The sequence below is a fragment of the Oreochromis niloticus genome, linkage group LG7 (genome assembly GCF_001858045.2).
Source record: "Oreochromis niloticus isolate F11D_XX linkage group LG7, O_niloticus_UMD_NMBU, whole genome shotgun sequence".
Lineage (NCBI taxonomy): Eukaryota > Metazoa > Chordata > Actinopteri > Cichliformes > Cichlidae > Oreochromis > Oreochromis niloticus.
This window is the reverse complement of record NC_031972.2, coordinates 61,804,699-61,831,147: the sequence shown is the minus strand read 5'-3', so window position 1 is coordinate 61,831,147 and position 26,449 is coordinate 61,804,699. Positions and strand designations below refer to the sequence as shown.

At 42.1% G+C, this 26,449-nt stretch overlaps 1 protein-coding gene across 3 annotated transcripts in view; it reads right to left on the bottom strand.

The window, feature by feature from the left end:
* Positions 1 to 24,704, bottom strand: part of bicd1a (bicaudal D homolog 1a) — a 37,027-nt gene extending 12,323 nt beyond the window's left edge. For 2 of the 3 annotated variants that reach the window (XM_005471105.4, XM_003447118.5), the window contains exons 1-2: positions 24,163 to 24,703; positions 3,324 to 3,536 (exon numbers count right to left, since the gene is read on the bottom strand). In XM_005471105.4, coding sequence (XP_005471162.1) covers positions 3,324 to 3,536; positions 24,163 to 24,378 — 429 coding nt within the window. In that variant the 5' untranslated portion in view covers positions 24,379 to 24,703. Of the gene's footprint in view, positions 1 to 3,323; positions 3,537 to 24,162 lie in introns of all 3 variants that reach the window. The other variant, XM_005471104.4, reaches the window with a different exon arrangement.
* Between the last annotated feature and the right edge of the window lie 1,745 nt (positions 24,705 to 26,449).

The following is a 26,449-nucleotide window of genomic DNA, read 5'->3' as shown; positions in this document are numbered from 1 at the left end:
TGCTGGGGTAATAGGCTGGCCAAAGGAGGAGATAGAAGCCACTGACATAAAGACAAGAAAGCTCCTTACCATGCATGGAGGGTTTCACCCCAAGTCCAGCACCCTGAGGCTGTACGCTAAGCGGAAGGAAGGGGACCGGGGACTGGTGAGTGTCAGCACCACAGTCCAGGATGAGACAAGAAACATCCACGAATACATCACAAAGATGGCCCCAACTGACCGAGTGCTCAGTGAATACCTCAGGCAGCAGAAACCCAAGAAAGAGGAGGAAGGCGAGGAACCATCATGGAAGGACAGGCCCCTGCACGGTATGTACCACTGGCAGATAGAGGAGGTGGCTGATATCCAGAAATCCTACCAGTGGTTGGACAAAGCTGGACTGAAAGACAGCACAGAGGCACTAATCATGGCAGCACAAGAACAAGCTCTGAGCACAAGATCCATAGAGGCTGGGGTCTATCACACCAGGCAAGACCCCAGGTGCAGGCTGTGTAAAGATGCCCCAGAGACAATCCAGCACATAACAGCAGGGTGCAAGATGCTAGCAGGCAAGGCATACATGGAACGCCATAACCAAGTGGCCGGCATAGTGTACAGGAACATCTGTGCCGAGTATAACCTGGAAGTCCCGAGGTCAAAATGGGAGATGCCCCCAAGGGTGATGGAGAATGACCGAGCTAAGATCCTGTGGGACTTCCAGATGCAGACGGACAAAATGGTGGTGGCTAACCAACCGGACATAGTGGTGGTAGACAAACAGAAGAAGACGGCTGTAGTGATCGATGTAGCGGTTCCGAATGACAGCAATATCAGGAAGAAGGAACACGAGAAGCTGGAGAAATACCAAGGGCTCAGAGAAGAGCTCGAGAGGATGTGGAGGGTGAAGGTAACGGTGGTCCCCGTGGTAATCGGAGCACTAGGTGCGGTGACTCCCAAGCTAGGCGAGTGGCTCCAGCAGATCCCGGGAACAACATCGGAGATCTCTGTCCAGAAGAGCGCAGTCCTGGGAACAGCTAAGATACTGCGCAGGACCCTCAAGCTCCCAGGCCTCTGGTAGAGGACCCGAGCTTGAAGGATAAACCGCCCGCAGGGGCGTGCTGGGTGTTTTGTTATATATATATATATATATATATATATATATATATATATATATATATATATATATGTATATTTTACATACCTCTACTGTACATGGGCTGAAACACTCTCATGTTTCCCAAAAATTAACTAGATGACATTTACATATCAAGACAAAAATGAAAAAATATATTTTATATATCTTTTTTTCACACACAGTTGTGTATATATGTTTGCAGCCCAATGCAACTAGTGGACAGAGGATTCGTGTGTAGTATAGGCTACAAAATAATTTTACAGTGCATTTGCGCATGTGTGTACTCCTGCTGCTGCAGAGCTGCCTGCAGCTCCCCTGCAGTTCTCTGTACATATGGCAGAAGTGCTGACCCAGAGACAGTGTGGGTGGAGTGGGTGGCTACACGCATTGGCAGTGAATACGATGCTACTTTTAGAAGTGGCAAAAAGCCTGAAACTGAAGACCTCTGGTCTACACTGAAGCTCCTGATTTGTGCATTAGCTGACAGGAGCTCCCATAATATAAAAGCTAATGGCTTAAATGGGGAAATCCCACAAAGGCACAATTGGACTGTTCTGCAAATATATTGAAAACACTTTTATGCTAAAACACTGTAAAAAGAAAAAAAATAGAGCAGACCAAAAACACACAAAATAAATTTGTGGTTGATGTATGAATATGAATATGACCTTTCTGTGATACATGTTGTCAAAATACATTTTATAAATAGTGTGCAGGATATTCAAGGCCAAATAATAATGGGGCCAATCAGACCCTACAGCCACCATGGTCGGTGACAGAGCGGTACACACTGGCACTGAGCCCGCTACAGGGCAGAGCTGCTCAGCCAAACTCCTGACCTGAGTTCTCAGCACGTAGTGCAGCTGTTAAAAGCTTTGTTAGAGTCATCATACAATGGTAACCACAACAGGGGCACAGCCATGTTGTGTTCATTCATCCCTGCCATCACCGCTGTTGTGGTGTTAGTGAATGAATGCAAAGATTTACAACTTTAAAGTTGTGTTTCCTTTTTTTGGCTTTAAAATGCACTTTGATTTTAACCCATCTGGCAATCTTTATCACATCTCATGTTCTGATTTGTAACTCTAACAACAGACATCTATCCAAACTAACTCCATATCTTTTCCCCCCAAACCTGTAGATGTTAGGTTGTTTGAAATCTTCAAAAAACAAAAAACCTTTTAACTAGATTTGGTCTGTGGTAAATGAAGCGCTCGATGTCACTACAGCACCTGCCTCTCACGATGAAAGGAATCCTGTTCATTAACTCGCATCACATGTGCAAATGAGATATTCAAAAAACAGCAGAAGGCAGTTCATAAATATATCACAGAGTCATACTGATGACTCAGACATGGCGCATTTGTCCATAGGAACAACTCATCGTGTGTAAACACTAGATTTATCAGGTAGTTACAGCTGAGATGTTGATTTTGTTCCACATGCTCCACCACCATCAATATCTTCACTTCTTGTGAACTTTGAGAATGAGTGAACATCACAGCACTGCCTGACCAAATTAGTGAATGAGAGTGTGTGTCCTGTGGGCGTAGTGCTGGTACTCTGTCCCTACACATGTGCCGAGCTCAGGGCATTTCACTTTATATCCCAGCTTAGCACTGGATTTGCCCCCCACAATGGGGTCGTGGCCGCAGTGTCTGACCCCTGCTCGAACTCCGGTACTGCCCATCACAGTGGCTGCAGACATATATACTTGCATAAATACAAACTTTGCACATATGCATATCGTTAATTATTCTGTGTGAGGCATGACACCTTTTTGTTTGTCACAGTAACCTCGTGATCTTTGATAAACACATAGGTCTCATGTAAGTTAATGTAGAATAAAAGAAATACTAGTCAAACTGTGGAAAACAATCTGTTTGGACTCAAGAATTGATCATAAAAACTATAAGATGGCTTTACATACAGTTAACTCTTACTGTATCTAGCTCAGTCAAGGGCCAGCTGCAAACCAAATGCATTCAAGTTTCAAAACACATGCTTTTTTCAACTAATGTGCACATCTCATAGAATTTGTGAGAGAATTTTAGGTGTTGGTAACAAAATACTACTGACACTATTAGCATAAATATATAAAAAAGTGAAATGCAGTTTTCTTACATATACAGTAGATTCAATTTCCTGTTTTTCTTTATTTAGGAAGTAATAAATCCTCTGCATGCGCTCCTCGTGTTGACAAACTCACCTCTCGTAGCTCCTGTACAAGTGCGTTGAGCCGCTCATTCTCTGACTGGGCGTTGGATGCCACAGAGCGGCTAAGCGTCACCTCTGACTGCAGCTCCAACAGACGGCCCATATAGTAGGCCTCCTTGGAGGCGGACTCCTGCAGCAGTGTCTCCTCATTGGTCTCCCCATCCTCTGCCACCTTCCGTTGGTTGGTGTAAGCCTGGCCAAATGCCTGAAGAGACAAAAAAGGGAGGGAGGTAGGGTAAGAAGAAAGGGAAACTGGCATTTCTGTAAAGTCAAAATTAAAATCACACTGATCCAAATCCTGTCAAATAGCATCAGCATCATAATCCAAGCGATGGAAGGGATTAGCACACACTGCCATGGAAATCTTACACATCTTTCCCAGCTGTGTGTGCTAGACCGATTGCTGCTGTACTTTTGACCACTGGCAGCACTGATGGGACACTTGCAGGGGTTGGCCCTTAAGAATACCTGCTGTCTGTCGATGTGGGTGATGTTTCACTCAGATCAATAGACAGAGTGTTCCCATTTTCCTGACACAGGTTTTCACGGCACTGAGAGCTGACGTGTCATGATAAAATCAAAGCAGGTATCAACAGAAAAAACATGGCAACCACAGCGGGCCTGCTGGGTCAAAGTGGTAACAAAGTGGGTAAACTAGCAAACACACATACAATGTTAGGGGAAGACCAGTGTTTCCAGTTCAGCGCTATTTCTCTGTCAGGGTTTCCTGAACGTATGTGTGAGTTTCATGACTGGAACATCTATACAGCAACAGTTTTAGTGATTCAATAAACCATGCTTCACTTTTGCCACCTTTCATCAGGAGAAATGACTTTGGCGCCTGCAGTAGCCTCTGTGAGAGAAAATGGATCATCTGAAAAATATTTTATGGTTTACAATCACCACCAGAAGCTGTAGACCAGCGGTCCCCAACCTTTTTTGCCCCACGGACCGGTTTATGTCCGACAATATTTTCACGGGCCGGCCTTTAAGGTGCTGCGGATAAATACAACAGGATAAAACCAGTACCGGTACCAAAAAAAAGAAGGTTTATTCATAACACACGGGAAAAGACCGAGGGAAACCGAGTTAACGATCAAAACAATAAAACAAACAAACTATAAAAACAGATAAAACCCCTGAAAACCAGAAATTTCACACCCAAGCCTCAACTCTCGCGGTACCGGCCCCTGGCCCGGGGGTTGGGGACCGCTGCTGTAAACAATACTGTTGTCTACAGCATGTATTGTGATTGACTCTTCAAATTGACCATGCAATTTAAATAGGAAGCCATTTATTTTGAACTACATGTTTTAATAATGTAGGCTTCCCAATCCCATCTCATCGTCATAATATTTTCTCTGTTTGAATCATTTATTAGGCACAAGCATCCATTACTTTGAAAAGACATGAGCCTAATGTGCAGCTGTCTTTTCTTTTCATTTGTGGCTAATGAGCTAAGCGGGCGGTCTCCTGCTGTGTTGAGGTGAAATAAATTTGTGCTTTTACATGTAAAAAAAATATTATGAACCACATGTTTCTCTCTTTCTGGATACTTATTATCAGGTAAGCAATAAAGTGGAATTAAAGGTTAAATTCAGTTCAGTTGTTGCAGTTACAGCCAACAGACACATTTTCCAATCTGTCAGTGTAACCCACTTTTAATCTACATGCTGTAAGAATGTTAAACAGAAGAATATTCATTCACGCTCTCCTCAGAGAGCATGTTAATGCAAATTCAATAGAGCTCTTTATTATGCCTTTGAATTACAAGTGTAGCAGTTAGCATATGAAGAAATGCCAGCAATAATCAGTCTGGCAAAATGCCCCATAATTAATGAAACATTTAACCATTCAACCAGGAAAACGGCACACAAAGACTAAGAAACACTCTGCAACACGTATCTATCAAAAAAAAGGTTGTATTATATTTCTTTATTATTTTCCTTCTGTACACACCACTTTCTCTGTATTTCATCATTCTCTTGCCACACTCCATTGTGCACTCACCCACGCGCCCCCTCTCGGTCTCAAGGGAGCCACAGTGTGATTGTAGTGAATGATTAAGAGGAAGGGCCTCTGGAACAAAACAGACGATTAATTCTAGGCACAGTGTGACTGAATGAGCTTGCATTCTCTGCTCGGATGAGAGGCCGGCAATCTCGGAGCAGGCCTCACGGCAACAGCTGGGCTCTACAGGACGGAAAGTAAAAATCTGGCCCGTTGTCTGGGCCTACAAAACCCTTTATCACAGCATTTAGTTCCAAAGAAATTAGTAGGATATTTCAGTTAAAGATTTTAAGAAAAGAGGTTCTGGTCCTCTGAGGCTTTCCCTCCAGGAAAATGCATCTCCCTGCATCACATTACAAACTTCTTGGGAAGCTCCTTTTAATTGCTTGAAAGTGCATCATGCAGAATTGGATCAAAGACTCTCTGCCAAATGTTATTCTCTGGTACAGGGATCATTTTAACACCCTCCACAAGGAAAGATTACAAGCAGTTCTAAAATTTAAAAAGACTTGTTTCAGAAACTTCAGACATGTTTTGTAGATTATTTAACTGCAGGCTTTCAACGCTCTCCAGTTTCAAGCCCCCATGATACATAGGTCAACTGACAGAAAGGCAGAAGCACCACAGACAGACTTAGATGTGCGATGAGAGCCAGATGGTTTCATAACAGACCTCCTTCATGGGATGAAATGAGCTCCTCCAAGTCTGCTCCCTCCATCTGTGTATGACCCCTCAAAGGAAACTACACTGATTGCCCTGATTTACTGTTTACAAATAAAAGAAAACAGTGTTCAGACACACGCCTGCTGTTGGTGCACAGTACAGATTCTGGATGGCTAAAAAACTATTGTGTCAGGACTAATTTTAAATCTCATGATAACTACATGAACACAACTGCCAGTACTGCTGTGTGTATAAAGTGATGCCCCAGTATTTGTGTCCTAATTGGCAATCAAGTGGAAAAGATTAAAGTTTAATATCATTTCCTAAGGATCACATTAATATGGAGTCACTCATGGGCAGCCATTTTGGATCTTTATACTGAAAATCACAGACTGCAATAAGTGTTGAGGCTCCACACTCGTATGTGTCTCGGTGGACAAAGTCCAGACAATGGGTTCTATAGATATTCATCCCTGGGGCGACAGGAGGAGGAGCAGGCAAAGGGAATAAACCCACCACTGCAGCACTGTGAGAGTCTGTGTAACCCGAAAATCCTTCCCTGTCTGCTGGAGTCCCTAATGAGAAGTCAGGGGAGCTGCTCTGGGTGTGTGATGTTGTATTTGTGAGTGTATGCATACAGCAAGGATCTATTTTTACACCCAGGAGGTCAGAGGATGGAGCTATTTCTGCAGCAGCAATTAATCTTATGAAAACTTTCATCATTAACAGGGGGACTAATCTGTCGTACAGGAGCTGTTTAATTATAGATAGTAATGTACCGTAAAGCTAACGCAGGATATACACTCGATTACATTTTCAAAGTCAAAGAGCAACGCTTGGAGGTAAATGAACATGCTCGAAACGTGCAGAAACATGGACGCAATCAAGAGGAACAACCAATAACCAAGTTGTATGATTTATTTATGTCAGTTATTCTAATAAATATGTATTGTTAATTTGATCATCAAACATTTTAAGCACAAGTGCGGCATCCTTAATGTTTCTGTCAGTTATGGGTAAACAGAAATATGGGTATTAGTTAGGAAGCAACATTCTTATGAATAACAAAAACACACACACACACACACACACACACACACACACACACACACACACACACACACACACACACACACACACACACACACACACACACACACTCAAAGATATATACACCAAATGCTGCGTCTCAGCCAGATGGATGGCCTAGGCCGTCACATTCGGGATTTCAGTACCATGGAGAGAGACATGCAGTACATACACTACCACGCAGCTGCCTGTGTGTGTGTGTGTGTGTGTGTGTGTGTGTGTGTGTGTGTGTGTGTGTGTGTGTGTGTGTGTGTGTGTGTGAGAGAGAGCAATCATTCACCATGGGATTGATACTGTAGCCAGACAAAGGGAGAGAAAAGACAAAGAGGACTGTTCAACATGTGCATCACCAAAGCAGCACATCGCAGCTGATGCATGGGAGATTTCATTTAGTTTTAGTTTCTCTACTTCTTTATCCAAAGTGTTTGAGAGCATGCCGAATAATTCATTCAATAAAAAAAATCCCTCCACAACAGTACTCCCAGAAAGAACAAATAATAATCACAAAAGCAAAAAAATGCCCCAAAATGAATATGACATAAATAAGAAGCAGCATGCAGTGTCTCAACCTTCAGTCACCACAAGACCTCGCACACAAACACACGTTAGCTGGCAGTGAGTGAATAAGACAAATATGCAAGATGCAGTCCTGACTCACTCGCTCCTTTTGACACACACAGTCTTTGACTGCTGTGTGCAACTCAGCGAAGGTAAGGAAAGAAAAAGTGAAATATCGCATTTTATTTCAAATAAATATGGTGAAGAAAATATCCCCGTTGTTGTTTCTGTTCTGTTAATCAGCTTTACATTATTTTGTAAACTGTCTCTAATTAGTACTCTGTAATCTAGGAATTTAGTTTGAGTAGTTTTTGCTCTATATAATCAATATTTTTAATGAATACTGAAGGTATTTAGTGTTTAGCATCAATAAAATGTAAATTTTTTGACAAGTGAGACCGAGAGAGCCTCACTTTTATTCTCTAATATGATTGAAACTCAAATGTTCACTCTGATCTCTTAAGCACCATTTAAAAACATTTAGATGCATTCAAAGTTATATGATCAAAGTTATTTCTAAAGCTTACTGTCATGGTCCTGGGCCACGTTGGCCCAGTATTCTTAGTTTTCATGTATTTTGTTCCTTATTTAGGCCATGCTTCCTGAGTTGCTCTGTTACGTTGTTTCCTTATGTGTTTTTCCCCTTGTGACTCTTACCCCCTGTGTGCCCCTCTGTGTATCTGAGCCCTCGTCTCTCCTTGTGTTTTATTCCATGTTTTACCCAGCCCGTTATGTCTGTGCTCTCCCCGTGCTCTCTCTCCTCCTGTCTGAACCTCTGTGCACTTCCTGTTTTACTTTGACAGTCTCCCGTCAGTGTTGTGTTCACTCCTGTTGTGTCTTGTTATGATTATCAGTGTCACCTGTGTTCCTCGTGTGCTCCCACTTCCCTCGTTAACCCTCTGTGTATTTATGTCTGCCTCTCCCTCAGTTCTGTGTCGCGTTCTCCCTCATGCTGTGTGTTTCTACCTGTAGCTCCCTGTGTGTTTTGTTAGAGTCTTCCCAGTTTAGATTTTGTAGAGTTTTTGTGTTCAGCAATAAAAGCTGCCATTTTGAGTTCAGTCCAGTCTCCAGTGAGTTTGCGTTTGGGTCCAATTTCTGCCGGCACACAGCCGAATCATGACACTTACAATATCGTCTTCACAGCCACAGATGCATTAAAGTGATTTTGAGTAGTTCTTCTTACGATAGGTAACATTTATCCTTAGTCTAAAATGACACCAAATGTAATATTTTCAGTTTAATATGCTGAATATCATAAACACATACTGAATAAGGTTTATGGGAAACACTGCTCTGCCATATTTTTTTCCTTTATCAAGGACGGAGACATGTCTTTGTTGGTTTCTAAGCAACAAGAAAAAATGCCAAATAAAGAGATCTGTCACACACACAAGCATATTTCCACAAGTAAGGGGAAAGTGTGTAATCACAGCCAAGTAAGAATGAAGGTCAGCCGACTGAAAACACAAATAAATTAAAAGATAAAGAGTAATTGCACATTTTAGCAAAACATGTTTAAAATCTGTTGTTTTTTGTTGTTGTCAGTGCACAAAATTAGAGTTTGCAGTGCGAGCATTCTACTGCAAGTGTTTGTTTGTGTGGGTCATCAGGAGTACTCTACTGAATCACGAGGGATATTTATAGGTTATAACTGTATTGTAGAGTGCACATGCATGCTCTGCAGAACCTGTTAAATTTCCCTAGAGAGAGCTCCTCTATCCCTGAATTACTGTCTGCACAAAAATTGAGCTACATGAAATGAGTGTTTTATAGATAGTAATGAGGATAAATAGCTTGCTTTCTATTCCTCCTTACCAGAATGCTGTTTAGTGCAATAAAGCCTATTATTCCTCTTATGACAATATGCTATTATGCTGACAACTGAGGAATAAAAACATCTATAATTTAGGCTAACAGCTGAAAAATGCTCTCATGTGCTTTAAAGTGGAAAATCAATGCCAGAAATCCACAATGGTGTCACATCTGCTGCTCACCGACACAATGACCAGAGATCAGGCTGTGTGACGCCGAGGGTTCTGCCAGTGGGACAAGCGGTGCCTGGCTAAAATGATGCGGCTTGATTGAGTGATTAAATTTGGCCCAAGTCTGCTCCTGATAAGAAAGATGGTTGGATACTTTCCCAGAATGCCTATCACTTATATGTGTTCAGTCTGAACCTGACTGAATGGACGGTGCGGTGGCAGAGAGGCAGATGTGCTTTTTAAAATTTGACTACCTTTTCTTTTAAAAAACATCCCTGTTTGCTGTCTCCCCCTCCTAACTTCACCCTTATTGTCCCCAGATTTAAAATCAACCTGATTGACCCAGTGTGAAATTAAACAATGGCCTACATGACACTACACTACATTACTGATCTGATGAGAAACCATTATATTCACCCAGAAAGCTGCGATTTCCCATTAGAAAGGAAGCAATGACCAGTGTAAGCCGACAGATAGGAAAGCCACTAGAGGACTGCACAGACTGTACCAGCTTTAACTGTGTCATTCTCTTTGCTTGGTAATGTGCCCTACAGGAGATCATCAGCTAGTGGAACCTTCAAGCCATTCCAACACACAAATACGTATTCAGAAATACACATCGGTACAGGACAACTCGCACTCGCACTAAGTCACTGTTCATTCCTGCCTTTCACAAAGAGGGAACAACAAAAGGGAAAAAAACAATAAACTGGATAAAAATGAACACAGCAACTGTAACATCAGCTGTTTGTTAATAAAGCATCAACCTGAGCATTTTGACCAAGCCTCATGATTTTTTGAAATGATGAGAATAATGAGAAAAAGAGGGACACTGCATGCTCATATGACTGTGACATATTTATCACAAAGGGAGGTTTGGCAGGCCTACTTTACTGTAACTTCTACAAAGTTAATACAGTGATGAATAGAAACCTGTGACTGAGACATAAACTCATCTTGTAAGTCATTATTTAGGCTGTGGACTGAGTGAGCTGTAGGGTCGTGTTCTTACAGACTTCTATTTTTTCTGCACAAGTGCTTTACTGCAGGCTTAGAGCATCTGCTTCAACTCAAGAATTGTCAGTCACATCATTAACCCATATGTGTGCATTGTCCTCAGTTTCTTAAGAGGAATTTACAAACCAATTGGTGACATCACAGCGGCTACATAAAACTGTTATACTGTCTGTGTTGGGACCTTTGCAGTTTTTTAATAAGCTAACTATGCAAACTAGGCTGGCTAGCTTTGGCCATTATATCAGCAGCTCACTCTCTCGTCCAAATAATGTCGCATTTCACTTTAGCAAGTGTTTCCCTTAAACCCAAAGTTAGGCCTTAAAAATGCTGGACCACATACCGATGAATGACGTCACGTGGCTACATTCATCTTAGTGTGTATAAATGTTAATGATGATTTTGTGCTTGTTTCCTTATAATTAATCAGCCAAATATTTAGTGATTTATAAATGATATATTTAGTTGATGTCAAAAAGAAAAAAAGGCCAAAGAAAGTATCGCTTATCAAAGAAACAGAGCAAACACGTACCAGCGTATCGCTGCCAAATCTGTCACCACTAAAGATTTGGGTAGTTTGATCAACTGATCACAGGATGATCATTTTTACTTCATAGGAAATTGATAGCATGATGCAAATCAGGCTGTTTCTCATACTTGACGGCACAGGCAACAACAACAGTAACATGTGGGATGTGTGCTAAAACTAAATTATGTTTCAGAGACACTGCAGCTCATATTGTCTGTGAAGGTTCTCAGTCATCCAGGTCATCGTAGTCAAAGGAGTTTGCAAAGAAAAGCATCTGGACTTCTTTAAGTTGCTTGAAGACGTTTCACCTCTCATCCAAGAAGCTTCTTCAGTTCTAAGGTCAAATGGCCGAGAGTCCCAGATTTAAACTCAGTGGGAGTATCCCCCCAAGGAGGGACAAAGGACCCCCTGGTGATCCTCCACTCACATGCGCCCAGGTGTGAAAGCGGGTGTGGGACCTAATCAGCCAGGGTTTCGGGTGAGCCCATTGTGAAACCTGGCCCCACCTTGTCATGTGAATTCCTGAGGTCAGATGGCCCAGGATGTGAGTGGGCGTTAAGGCGTCTGGGGAGGGAACTCAAAACTGGATTATAGATGGCAGACAGTTGGTGTCGTAAACCACCGCCTCTGTTCAAAGATGGTCGCTCACAGTGGACATAGATGGCCTCTTTCACTCCTCTTTCAAACCATCTGTCCTCTCTGTCCAAAATATGAACATTGGCATCCTCGAAAGAGTGACCTTTATCCTTAAGATGCAGATGGACTGCTGAGTCTTGTCCTGTGGAGGTGGCTCTTCTATGTTGTGCCATGCGCTTGTGAAGTGGCTGTTTGGTCTCTCCAATGTAGAGGTCCGGGCATTCCTCGCTGCACTGTACAGCATACACCACGTTGTTCAGTCTGTGTTTTGGAGTTTTGTCTTTCGGGTGAACCAGTTTGTGTCTGAGTGTGTTGCTGGGTCTGAAGTACACTGGGATGTCGTGTTTGGAGAAAACTCTCCTGAGTTTCTCTGATACACCGGCTACATAGGGGATGACAACGTTGTTGCGTCTGTCTTTCTTATCCTCCCTCGCTGGTGTCTGATCTTCTTTTCTGTGCCTCTTTGCTGACTTTATGAACGCCCAATTAGGATAACCACATGTTTTAAGTGCTTCCTTTACATGTGTGTGTTCCTTCTTTTTCCCTTCAGGCTTAGAGGGAACATGTTCTGCCCGGTGGTGTAGGGTCCTAATTACTCCAAGTTTGTGTTCCAGAGGGTGATGGGAGTCAAAGAGGAGGTACTGGTCCGTGTGTGTGGGCTTCCGGTAAACTTCAATGTTGAGGTTGCCATTCTCTTCAATGTGCACAGCACAGTCCAGGAAAGGCAAACAGTTATGCTTTGTGTCTTCCCTGGTGAACTTGATGTTTTTATCCACGGCGTTGATGTGCGCAGTGAAGGATTCCACTTCTTGTGTCTTGATTTAGGTGTCATCTACATATCTGTACCAGTGGCTGGGTACTCTCCCTTTAAAAGAGCCAAGAGCCTTTCTTTCCACTTCCTGTATGTAAAGGTGGCTACAATCGGTGACACGGGGGAGCCCATGGCACAGCCATGTTTTTGTCTGTAGAAGCCTTCGTTGTATTTGAAGTATGTTGTGGTAAGGCAGAGGTCTAACAGTGTGCAGATCTGATCGGGTGTGAAGTTGGTCCTGTCTTCCAAGGAGCTGTCTTCTTGTAGTCGTTTTCTGACAGTCTCCACTGCTTCCGTGGTGGGTATGCAAGTGAAGAGAGAGACTACGTCAAAGGACACCATGGTTTCATCTGGATCCAGGGTAAGTTTCTGGACCTTGTCGGTGAAGTCGGTGGAGTTCTTGATGTGGTGTGGGGTGTTCCCCACGAGAGGTGCCAGGATGGTAGCAAGGTGTTTCGCAATGTTATAAGTGGCTGAGTTTATGCTACTGACTATGGGTCTGAGTGGGACCCCTTCCTTGTGGATTTCAGACACCAGCGAGGGAGGATCAGACACCAGCGAGGGAGGATAAGAAAGACAGACGCAACAACGTTGTCCAGAAACTTACCCTGGATCCAGATGAAACCATGGTGTCCTTTGATGTAGTCTCTCTCTTCACTTGCATACCCACCACGGAAGCAGTGGAGAATGTCAGAAAACGACTACAAGAAGACAGCTCCTTGGAAGACAGGACCAACTTCACACCCGATCAGATCTGCACACTGTTAGACCTCTGCCTTACCACAACATACTTCAAATACAACGAAGGCTTCTACAGACAAAAACATGGCTGTGCCATGGGCTCCCCCGTGTCACCTATTGTAGCCACCTTTACATACAGGAAGTGGAAAGAAAGGCTCTTGGCTCTTTTAAAGGGAGAGTACCCAGCCACTGGTACAGATATGTAGATGACACCTAAATCAAGACACAAGAAGTAGAATCCTTCACTGCGCACATCAACGCCGTGGATAAAAACATCAAGTTCACCAGGGAAGACACAAAGCATAACTGTTTGCCTTTCCCGGACTGCGCTGTGCACCTTGAAGAGAATGGCAACCTCAACATTGAAGTTTACCGGAAGCCCACACACACGGACCAGTACCTCCTCTTTGACTCCCATCACCCTCTGGAACACAAACTTGGAGTAATTAGGACCCTACACCACCGGGCAGAACATGTTCCCTCTAAGCCTGAAGGGATAAAGAAGGAACACACACATGTAAAGGAAGCACTTAAAACATGTGGTTATCCTAATTGGGCGTTCATAAAGTCAGCAAAGAGGCACAGAAAAGAAGATCAGACACCAGCGAGGGAGGATAAGAAAGACAGACGCAACAACATTGTCATCCCCTATGTAGCCGGTGTATCAGAGAAACTCAGGAGAGTTTTCTCCAAGCACGACATCCCAGTGTACTTCAGACCCAGCAACACACTCAGACAGAAACTGGTTCACCCGAAAGACAAAACTCCAAAACACAGACTGAACAACGTGGTGTATGCTGTACAGTGCAGTGAGGAATGCCCGGACCTCTACATTGGCGAGACCAAACAGCCACTTCACAAGCGCATGGCACAACATAGAAGAGCCACCTCCACAGGACAAGACTCAGCAGTCCACCTGCATCTTAAGGATAAAGGTCACTCTTTCGAGGATACCAATGTTCACATTTTGGACAGAGAGGACAGATGGTTTGAAAGAGGAGTGAAAGAGGCCATCTATGTCCACTGTGAGCGACCATCTTTGAACAGAGGCGGTGGTTTACGACACCAACTGTCTGCCATCTATAATCCAGTTTTGAGTTCCCTCCCCAGACGCCTTAACGCCCACTCACATCCTGGGCCATCTGACCTCAGGAAATCACATGATAGGGTGGGGCCAGGTTTCACAATGAGCTCACCCGAAACCCTGGCTGATTAGGTCCCACACCCACTTTCACACCTTGGCGCATGTGATTAGAGGATCACCAGGGGGTCCTCTGTCCCTCTTTGGGGGGATACTCCCACTGGGTTTAAATCTGGGACTCTCGGCCATTTGACCTTAGAACTGAAGAAGCTTCTCGGATGAGAGGTGAAACGTCTTCAAGCAACTTAAAGAAGTCCAGACGCTTTTTTCTTTGCAAACTCCTTTGACTGCAGCTCATATTGGACCGTTTTTTTCTATTTGAAGGTTATTATGTTGTGCATGCAGGTGTGTAACTGTGTGGCTAAGTGAATCAGCTGTAAGGTAATCCAAACAAATCCTCTCCCTCAGGTTAGAACCTGATAAACAGTGATTCACTCAGAGGTTTATGAAAACTAAATTAGCAGAACAAAAGTGGTAAAGTTAAATATTTCTAAAAGGATAATCCACCAATACATTAAAGTGGCCAGATTTAATATCATTAATATCATGTCCTGAAGTCTTAAATGTTTTCCTTTCATTATAACTGTCGCATTTGACCCCCACCCACCCATCATTTTCATTAAGTAGTCAGGGGACGAAGACCACTAATGAAGTAAGTGTCTTCTTTCTTTATACATCACCTCCCTCCATGCTAGTGTCCTTTATCCCATTTTTCAGGTGTCGTAAGAAGAAACTGGAAACTTAAAACAACAAAAGCATCTGAACATTGAGGAGTGTGTTACAAAATCAAAAGACAGAAGTGATTGAAAACTCACAGGCTCACTGATAATCTGTATTAGTTCCTGCAGACACACCCAGACAGGCAGCCTGACTCATAAAAACAGAGAGACACACAGAGCAGATTTATCTGATAAAACGCTCTCCTCTCTCTGCACTGTGTCTCTCCTGATAAAGAGGACTCAGCCAAGCCAGACAAACACAGACTACAATGGAGAGGCTAGCCTGCACACAGTGACCCTCTTGGTATTGCATGCATGGGCCCTCAGGGTGACTCAGTGCTTTTGTGCAGCCACAAGAGACCCTCCATGCCAGAGTATGTAGAGTTTGATTGCTTGGAAAAGGTACTAATAAAGTGCAGTATTATTAGCTGTTTTATCTATGTTTTGCTCCTTTTGTATGTTTTCCTTGTCAAAATGATTTGTTATCATGCTTGATGTGAGTCAGTGTTTGGACAAAGAGTTTGCACCCAAAACTGCCAAAAAACTTAATCACACTAAGTACAATTAAGGCCCATTATCTCCATATTCACATTTTTAAAAACCCTGACATGAAGTACTTCCTGTTTTAGTTTTCTGACCTTACTTGAAGTCATGACCAGTGTTACTGAGAACATGGTTAATTAAACAGGTTAACTTTGGAAAGTCTGTCTAACTCTATACATTCCCTAATAGGGTAGAAGTGACAAAACGCATCTGTCACCCTATTCTGCATGCACATGCACACGCATGCTTGTGTGTGCATGTGCTCATGCATGCCTTTGTGTGTGAGAATGGTGACAAGACAGGGGACAGGCAGGATCATGCGCATTTCCAAGCGCCCTTTGCGGGATAAAATGGCCTCTGGATATGGAGATAAAAGGCTTCTCTTTATCGGGCATGCTGTGATGAGAAGCATAGAATAAGACGATACTATAGATGAAATTCAATAGCTCTGTCTAGACAAAAAGAACGGCTTAACAGCCACATTCAGTGATGCATTAAATTCTGACTTAAGAGAAGTCCAATTTAATTCATGCAAACAGTAAATTTTGACAACACATGAAATAAGCGTAGGTTTTTTTTCTCCTTGTGAGAGGATGGACAGATTTTTTTGCTATGGTATCTGAGTTTGCAGCACACACAGCTAAAGTAGACAACTAATCAATACAGCAGCCAGCAGGGAGGAGAGTCCTGTGCTTACTACATTTCACTGCAGCAAAAAGGAGCATTCTAAAAAAACGTAATCTATGCAGGGACGGGCGGGCCTGAAGGGTCTCCGCAGATTCATTTAGCCCCTTTGTGACAATAGAAAAGAACAATCGTTACACTGAAGCAACTGAACAAACTCTGTTCTCTGCTCTTTTATTCTGCTGACACTGCGTGTATGCAATACGCACTCCACACTTTTGTGTCTCCTCCCCTTTTCTCCATTACGTCAATACAACCATAAAAACCTGAAACAACAAAGAGGGCCTGGCTGATAGGCTGAAATCACTCAACACCACTACAATATCCTGTCACCCCCTCACCCTGTGCTCTCCATCACAACATCCCCGCCCGAGCCTCCCACCTCTCGTGTTGCACACACACACAGAGCGGAAAAACAGAAAGGGGGTTAACCCTCTGTGCACATGCAGCCCAGATGTGTGGCTCAGATACAAAGACCAATGACTTTCCCTTCAGGTGCTGGAAAAACACACACAGCAACTCTCCACAAAAACAACAGAGACCACAAGGGCATACAGGTCCTCATTTATATGCTTGACTGCATCCCTGAGCATGTTGCAAGGGTCACAGGTCAGCATCAGTGAAAACTGCACAGTGGATTCCCCTCTTGGCTTTATTTCCATGGATGTCTATTATCCAAGAGGCAAAGGTGCCAAAAACAGTTTGATTGCTTATAAAGTGCTGTAGGTTTCTCACTGAAGAGCCAGTTTTTCTAAAATGCTTTGAAGCTACTAAATAGAATCTCTTACATGTGTTTAGGCAGCATTCACCGGTCTTTGCAAAACACCCTACGCTACACACAATAGAGTCCAGCGTAGCTCAGACATCATACGTTTTCACCACACAGAGCAGAAATCAATGCATAATTCCCACTTCACTCCAGGGGGGGACTGCAGGGGAATAATGAGATGAGGAGGAGCACGCTGAGCTGATGGTGTAGTGCACAGCTAAAAGATTGAAACACTACCATCTCATGAGATATTGATTCAGCCCTTCTGTCCGTGTTTACTGCCTCTGCCAATGTAAAACAGGAGCCAAAGGAGGAGGTGGAAGGAGAAGCGAGAAAAGCCTTTCTCCGCAGCAGATGCTGCTGGGTGCTGCTGCTTTCTTGTTTGAGAATGTCAAACACACCAGGGTGAAATGATAATAAGTCCTTTTAATCAATGTTCCTTTTTTTCCTTCTATAGAGTAACAGTCCTAATTACAAAAGGGCCGGATGTGCACAGCAGGGAAAAAGTGACTCTTCATCTCAAATATAGTCAGATTACACTGTTCCATTTCTGCTTAAGAAACAGCACGTTTGAAACTTTGTGGTTGTTGCTCATTCTAAAAAAAGTTAATTTAAAGCAATTTCTCACACACGATCACTGAATAACAGCATATCACATTAAGTTATGCAAATCCTTCAAGAAACTGTTTGAGTCATGTAATGTGGAGCTAGGACTCAAATGCACAGGAGAGAGTGACGGAACAAAGGATGAGATATTTATTCAGTCTGATGTACAAGTTCACCCAAAGGCGCACAACCAGAAACACACAAGAAAGGTCAGCCAATGTGGGGAACACAACAACATTTATACACAAAAATAATCAGGAAATAGGACACAGCATGAGACACAGGTGAAGGTAATCAAAGACAATTAGCCAGATGGGGGAAGTAAAGCTTAACACAAGGCACTAGAGACAAGTAAGAACCAAAATAAAGTAAATATAAGCTAAACAATTACAGTCTATAGTACAGTATTCCCCCTTTCCCTCCTCTTATTCTCATCCTTGATTTCTTTCCCTTCTCCCTCTTCAAATGCTTTTTAGAAATTGGGGCATCCTCCGAGATGGCACACTGAGATCAGTTTCCAGGTCACAGGCATGAAGATGGAGGAGAAAGGAGCCGAGGCACAAATTATGGAAATGAGACAATAAGCTGGGATATGACAAATGTCCCTGCCCAGATTCAAACTGGGGAAATTGCAGCTCAGTTTAGGTACCGTCCACTGTAAGCTACAGGAATCCGTGCACTTTTAAAAACACAAAGCTTGTGGATATTTAGAAGGGTCAGGGTTAGCCCCGCCTACTATAGGCACAAATTAAGCAGGTGAGGAAGAGACACAAGGAGAAAGGATGAGGCAACAGTCATACAGTGTTCTTATATACTGACTTATATATTAATTAGATTCAGTGTTTTGAATGTTAAAAGAAAATGGATATAATACTGTTTTTTGTATTTATCACACATGGTACAGTTGATCATCTTTGATAACAGGATTTCAATAGAAACACATAATTATATATTCCAGCTCTTTCTCATGTTTCTTTGAGAAAGACAGATAAACCTGTGCATTCTTGTTCAGTAAGCTTCTGCTCTTCTTCAGCTTCTTTCCTCTGTTTGCATTTTATGAATTAAGAAATCCTTAAAGATCCAAAGATTCCAGTCATAGTGAAAACATTCACGTGATTGTGGACTTCTTTTTTGAAACCTTGGGTTTGGGTTTTTGCCATCCTTTTCATCTTCTTCCTCTTTTCTTTAAACAGACTTGACCATACGGACAAACTGTTGAGCTGGGGAGGTATCAGCTAACACTAGCACTGGTTAGATAGCATGATGAATCCATAATTCACTGACATATTAGATGGTATGCTAACGTTGGCAGGTGATAAACAGGCTGTATACAAAGCTGAACAGGCCTTTCAACAACAACAACAATCTTTATTTATAGAGCACATTTAAAAACCAACGGTATGCCAAAGTGCTTAACATAAAACAAGGAAATAACACAAGTATAATCAGGGTCATAAAAATGTAAAAATATAAAATTATGTTCACAGGAAAATGCCACCAATACACAATGGCGATATGACATACACAGCGCAAATAAAAGCATAATAGGAAAATTAATAGAATAAATCTATGCAAACAAGGCCAGCATTAACCGGTAGAAAAAGCAAGATTAAACAAATACGTTTTAAGCCGTGATTTAAAAGATTGAATAGAATCAGACGCCCAGATGCCAATCGGAAGGTTGTTCCACAACTCTGGTGCAGCCAGGGCAAACGCCCGGTCACCTCTAGACTTCAGCCGAGATCTAGGCTGCACCAACAGTAACTGTGAAGATGATCTTAAAGCCCTAGCAGGAACATATGAGTTTAGGAGTTCCTTAAGATAGCTCGGTGCTGTGTTATTAGTGATTTTAAAAGTAATCAGCAGAATTTTAAATTGGATGCGGCATTTCACAGGCAGCCAGTGCAAATCAGCTAGGACGGGAGTGATGTGGGCAAACTTCCTAGTTTTGGTTAGAATGCGTGCTGCAGCATTTTGGACTGTCTGTAATCTATGAAGGAGGGCAGAGTGGAGACCAAAATAGAGTGAATTGCAGTAATCCAGCCTCGAAGTTACAAAGGCATGGATGAGCTTTTCCAGGTCTTTCAGTAGAACAAGATGAAGGCTGAAGACGAAGAAACTACGCCAACCTTTAGTGGCCACACCCCTTATAATGAAATACAATTTAAATAGATGTTTTACCAATTTGAATACAATTTAAATTGGGCTGCTAAAAAATCCCCCCCTTACAGGGATCATGGATAGGAAAGCTATAAACAGCTGTGATGGTGTGTTTAGACCAAATGTAAAGCAAAGTTTCACCTTGTGTACCTTTGAAAAATGCACTAGCTGGAGTATTTATGGACCATTCTGCAACCCACCATCACGCCCCCTTTAGCCTAACGACCAGTAGTAGACATAACTGATAACTGGAGTAATTTAACAGTAGCACACTTTTATAACATGCGAGCAATCGCTAAGATCTCGCTCACTTTCTCCTTTTTTGTTCTGTCTCTATATAAAAGTAAAGGGCACATCATACAAAAGACTTCATTTCTGTTTGCTGCTGGCTGTGGGAGAATCTTAGCTGACTGTGGTTGTGCAACACAACGCAAACGAGTTTTTAACCTGTCTGATGGTGAAGTGTAAACCTTACAGGAGAAAGGAGTGCAGTGCCCAGTCTTTTAGCATTATGTTCTACTTGTCTGATTAGGAAATTCCATGTTGATCTGATGAATCGTGACTCAGCTTTTCTTTTTTGGTCTTTCAAATTACCATGTGAAGTCTTTGACGCAGATCTCAGCTGGCATTTTTGATGGCCCAAAGCAGAGGGAACAAACTGACCTGTGAACTGCCTGTTCCCAACTTATCACAAATGTCATTTCTTCTGCAAGCTTCTGATCTGAAGGACCCAAAAGATGACTTATGACAGCAGCTGAAATTGCTAACTTTTATTTCACATGCTTCCTCAGATCCAAGGTGTTCGAAACTTTTCAAGCATTTTTATTTAACTAAACCAAATAAATAATCATATTATGAAATGATAGCAGAGCGATTCTCTTCCAATACTTCTTAAAGGTAAATTCAAGCTTTGCTGACAGCGTGAATCACTAGAAAGCATATAACCTTGCTCAGATGATGGACCTTATTCTGCTCTGCAGTGGCATCCTCCTCCTTCTGCCTCCTACTATGTGTCCTTTCTGAGGTTGATCTGCCCAGAGATAGCGCTAACAAGCCAGAGCCACAGGGTAGCGATGTCTCTGTCACTGCTTAGGCAGCTATCCAGAGACATACAGTGCATACACACAGAGAAACAAGGAAGGAATGACTGATTGGGCCGTGAGGCAAACACTGAGACGGGGAGGGAGTGACAGAGCTGGGTGAGGGGGAAATATATAGGTAAACAGTGGACAAAAATAAAATAAAATATGTATTCAGTGCCAAGACATGCTCTTGGACCCTGCAGATAGCAAAGAGATACAATTGCAGTTATTTCTGAAGAAGCAACAGTACGATGAAAATCACTGGAGCAACATCAATTTCTTACAAAGGACTAGGATCATCATAATCATCAAAACAACAACAAAAAGTCTAAAGAATAAGCTTTAGTGTATGATTGTACACACAAAGACTGTTTGATTTATTTGCCTGGAGGATGCTGATGTGTCACGTCACATCATGACTTTCCATATCCTTGTGGTTCATTGCATAGCCAGATACTCACACAGATACACACTTTTTGTAAAGCAAGCCCAAATTAATCCTGTGTTACAGTAGCTGAGGTACTTGTGTCTTGCATAGGTTTCCCCATGTGTTTAGTTTTGACCTGGATTGAGGGCAAACAACCTGAGCACCCAGGGCATACAGTGCTGCTGTATGTGTGACTACAGAACATATGCAAACACTGTAGGAACATGCATGCAAATCTGGGCAGCTTGGACATAACACACATGCAGGCACAATGGCATATGATCCGTGTGGCATCTGGATAACAAATACACACTTCAAGCATTTGTTCTTTGTTTCTACAAGTATGATAAAGTAGTCAGTTTGCCAGTTGTTGCTGTAAAATATAGAACAATGTAATACAAACAATACGGACTGAAGAAAACACTGTAATCTGAAACAAAAAAAAGTGTCTACCTTTCGCTGTAATTATATATTCTGTTCCACTTAATCCCAGAAGCAATTTCAGTTTCTATCTGAAATTTCTGCATCTTTTTATTTTGCACCTCTCCTGAGTATGGGGAGAGCAGATGTGATGTTACTGAAGTGGCAGGTTTGCACTCTGCCATTTGGTCTCATAATCATAGAAGTGTGCAACAGACACACAGCATCCCGGAGGTGGGTTTTTTTCTGCTGAAGCAACATCACATACAGAAAATGTTGCCTCTGTCAGGCGAGAAGTCAATCGGACAGGGAAGCAGATGTGAGCAGATCACAACACTGAGGAATGGTTGGTGGTTTTTTGCTGACCTGATGTTCTTTTTTTTGTAACAAAACAAATTTCCCACCTGTGGGACTAATAAAGGCCATCTTATCTTATCTTATCTTATCTTATCTTTTTCAGTTAAAATCAAAGTTTTACTACAAAGGTAAAAACTAAAAGTCTGAATAATGTATGAGCAGCTGCCTACAGTACTGCTTAAATACAGTTGACATGCTTAATTTATTTTTTAGAGGCAACTTCCCCTCCCATAGTCAGTTCTTCCAGTATGATTTAGTCTTATAATCATCTCCCCTCTTAAAACACGGCCATGTCTTTATATTTCTTCTCCATTATCTTTTCTTTCTCAACATATTCGACACCATAGCCCATCATAATACCCATCCCTCTGTAATCCATAAGTGTGAGTTATCAGCTTGACACTGCTGAGCTGCTGGCTGTATCACGCTGTCTCCTCAGCTTTCTTGCTGTGCTGTTATCTCCACTAAGATCGTTCAGATTCTGCATGTGTGTCAAACCAAAATGTTAAGCTAAGCAGTGGAATAAAAGGGTACGAGGAATAAAGCATAAATACAATTAGGCATGCAAAATGCAATGTGATAAGTGATGCTTAACGTACTGTGTGGTCTAGTCATGTGATTCTATCATGATTTTTTTATTTGGCTATATTTGGTGAGCTAGTTGCACAAGAAAGAGTCACTGATGTGTAGGATGAATGTGGACTTTTAGAGGTTTATTTCAAATGGGCTACAAGTGAACCAGGATCAGAACGATTCTAATGTGAAAAACTGAAATGATAAAAAGAATAATTTGGAGAATTACTTTGACCAGGACTGTTGGCTATCTTTGAAAGATTTAGCTAACACCCTTAACACATCAAAAAGATCACCTGTAACACATGATACACTCTGACAGTCCTCAAGTATTTGCTTTCACAGAAAATAAACAGGGTATTAAAAGTTATTTGGCAGCCTAACACAAGAAATACATCATCTTAATAGTTTCTCAAGCAGCTTTCTTGTGACTCGATGACTTAAATGTTTGACCAAAGCGATCGATGTTCAAGTGATAATAGATGACTCCATGTAAATAATGATGAGGCCTATCTTTATGCATATGTCCATGGACACTCACAAGCACTCATGCGCACCAGTGTAACCATCCTTCAACTCCTTCTTCCCATTGTCAGCAATTTCCATAGGCGACCTTGGACCAGGGAGCCCTGTCAGCATCTGCCTCTTGCTACATGTATGCACTGAGTAACTCGACACCCTGCAGTCATTAGGTCAAGACCTACCCCACACTTTTCTCACTTAAAAGATTTTGCATTTTAACAACATGTTTTGATGTAACTTTATCTCATACTTATAATTCAGACCAGTTGATTATTGAAGCACCATATGGCCTGCAGTGAAATACCCTCAAGAAACATCTAAGCAAAAAAAATAAAAGGTCCTAAAAGAGTTCCCTGAAATTCCCTAATGACTCTTCTTGCCATGGAAAGGGTTCCTAAAACAAAGAAACCCCCTGTTGTGGGAGCTGAAGTGGACTGTTACTGTATGCTTGCAACTCCGACACTGTAATGCTCAGTGCTGCTCGATATACCCAGTGCACAAACAGCATTTTACATTATAATTTATTCATAAAGCATACAGTGTTGCACATTTTCCAGCTGGAGGATCTTCAATTGCATCATTTTTAAGTGGGATTAAACTATTGCTCTTTTTGAAGGCCCTGCTAAACTGCCGCCCCCACTCTGCCTCTGGGCGTCAAACAGGTTTATAGATACCCGCTGAGCGTCACTCAATTGAGGTGCAGGCAAGTCACACACCTGACTGCAGTGGTTTCCCCTCCCTACAGAATGAAAATAAATAAATAAATAGAATCACTGCCCCATCCTCTCCTCTTACCTCTTGTAACTGCTCCAACTCCTTCCTGAGGATCTCTTGTTCGGTCTCCAGCTCTGTATACTTCTGCTTCAGCGCCTGATTCTCCTCCAGGACAGCTAAACCGCACTCCGCAGCCCTGATCTTTTCCCGGTTCGCCTCGGCCAGTTCCTGGGCGAGCCGCTCCACCTCGGCCCGGTACTGATCCACCGATTCCCCGCATCCTCCACCAGCGGCCATCGCCCCTCTCTCTCGCTTTCGCTGCGGCTCCAAGCTTTATGTCCCCCTGTCTGTCTCCGGTTCCCCCTGTCTCTCCACCGCTTTGGACAGAGGCAGATGAGCCAGATAGGCGGGCGGAGGCTGAGAGATGATGAATATCCGCCCCCCACCCCTCCTCTCCACTGAGAGCCAGCTGCAGAGAAACGAAGCACAAAGTAAAAACAGCAACAACAAAAATAAATCTGTGTTAGCGCTTCAGTATTCTGAACAACATCCAACAGCTGATAAAGAACAAGCTTTAAATAAATGACAGAGTAGAATCAGGTCAGTGTTGTCTTGTTTGACACACAGCAAAACTGAGAGCATCAATTTTGCTTATTCATGGGTGCAAGGGCGCCATCTGTCGGTTACTTTCATGTATTGCTTCCCATCTGAGCGTGTGCAAACATGTAGATGTTACTGAGTAAACTGATGCCTCCTGCTTTTTAATTTTTTAATGATTACATTACGTTTTCTTTGGGGTTCTGCAGACGGTTGTGGAAATAAATAATAATAAATGCGTATATGAAAAAATTAAACCAAAAACGGGTGAATTTCCAAATCTTTATTAACCAGGTAGGTGCAACTTATAAACCTTTATGTCATATAATCAGTCGTGGATTTTTATAGTCTAATAAAAAGTTTCATCAAACCACTTGTATACATATAGTAAAGTCTCACTGCAGATATAACAGGAAACACTAAAAAAATAAAATAAAATCACTCTCAGGTTGTATTTATTCCATTAAAGGTTATTTGTGTCCATTGCATTTTAAAAAGAGCTTTTATTGCATCTCTGACATCAATATGCTTTTAATACCAGACAGGGGTCCTGATGCAAGTTAGTGACTTAGTGAAAGAAGTTTTTCTTACAGTTTCAAAAACTGCGATATATTTAAGGTGAAAGTGAAATGGTGTACAACCCCGTACTGGGTAATCTCTTGCTGTGTTGATTCCTTTATGGCACTCGTGGCCAGTAAAGTCTCCTAACTATATGGAAAAGATCTTACTCTCAAAGTAAGCAGGTACAGCTAATCTATATGGATGCTTTCTAATTGAGACAATAAAAGTTTAATGGAAGAACAGTGACAAAGTATAAAATAATAAATTGAGATCAAATGTGAACAATAAACAAACATTTGATGTAAAACATTGCAACAGCTATTTGGCATAAGATAATCTGTCTGGTATCAGTAAGTAAGGTTTCCCTGGAACTATTTACGCCTTTTGGTAAATGTAAGATGCCAGTTTGGAATCACAATAACAAAATCCATTAAAAGTACAGTTATGAGGTTCTCAAGGTTGTTGTTTTTTCTCTTTTCCAACAACTATTTTTGTCCTCTTACTGTAATCCCTCCCATGCAGCCAGCAGTGTGGTTTATCTTACAGCAAACACATGCAATAAAGTAAGATAAGGCCAGGGTGAAAAGTTTAGCCATACTCAGAGCCCTGTTAAATGTAATCAGTTATGACCCTGTCAAGTAAATTATTGAATTGATAGCGAAGGCGACGCTGTGTTATCTCTCTTATAATTGGTAATTATTTGAGAACTGGCCTATGTAACACTTCCCAGAAAAAAAAACCCTGGAATTGTCGCACGCAGCAGGTTTCAAGGTGAATGGTGAGCACAAGTCGTTAAAGGAAGGCCACGAACAATACTTAATATAAATATGTAACGTTTGCTCGGTAAAGGAACAAGAATGAATCTAAACTTTTCACTCTGTAAGTTCGCCTAGAACACAATTATTTATGTAGCTCTATAGCCCCAATATACAGTAATGATTCACCCTGTATTTCTCCTTTGATCCCACATGCTGTCTAAATCTGACCTGCCAATAACCTCAAGTTACAAGCCCAAATTAAGATAAGGAGAGGTTGTCAGAAAGTCAAACAGATGAACAGGTCATGGCAAAGCTGTATCTTATCTGTGACAAGGAAAAATCGTGTCATGAAAAAAAAATAGCCAAATGCTTTGCTGCACAGTAACAGTGTGGTGACACAGCTCTCTCTACCAAGAAGTATATCACGGTACAGAACGCCCTCAAACCTTGAT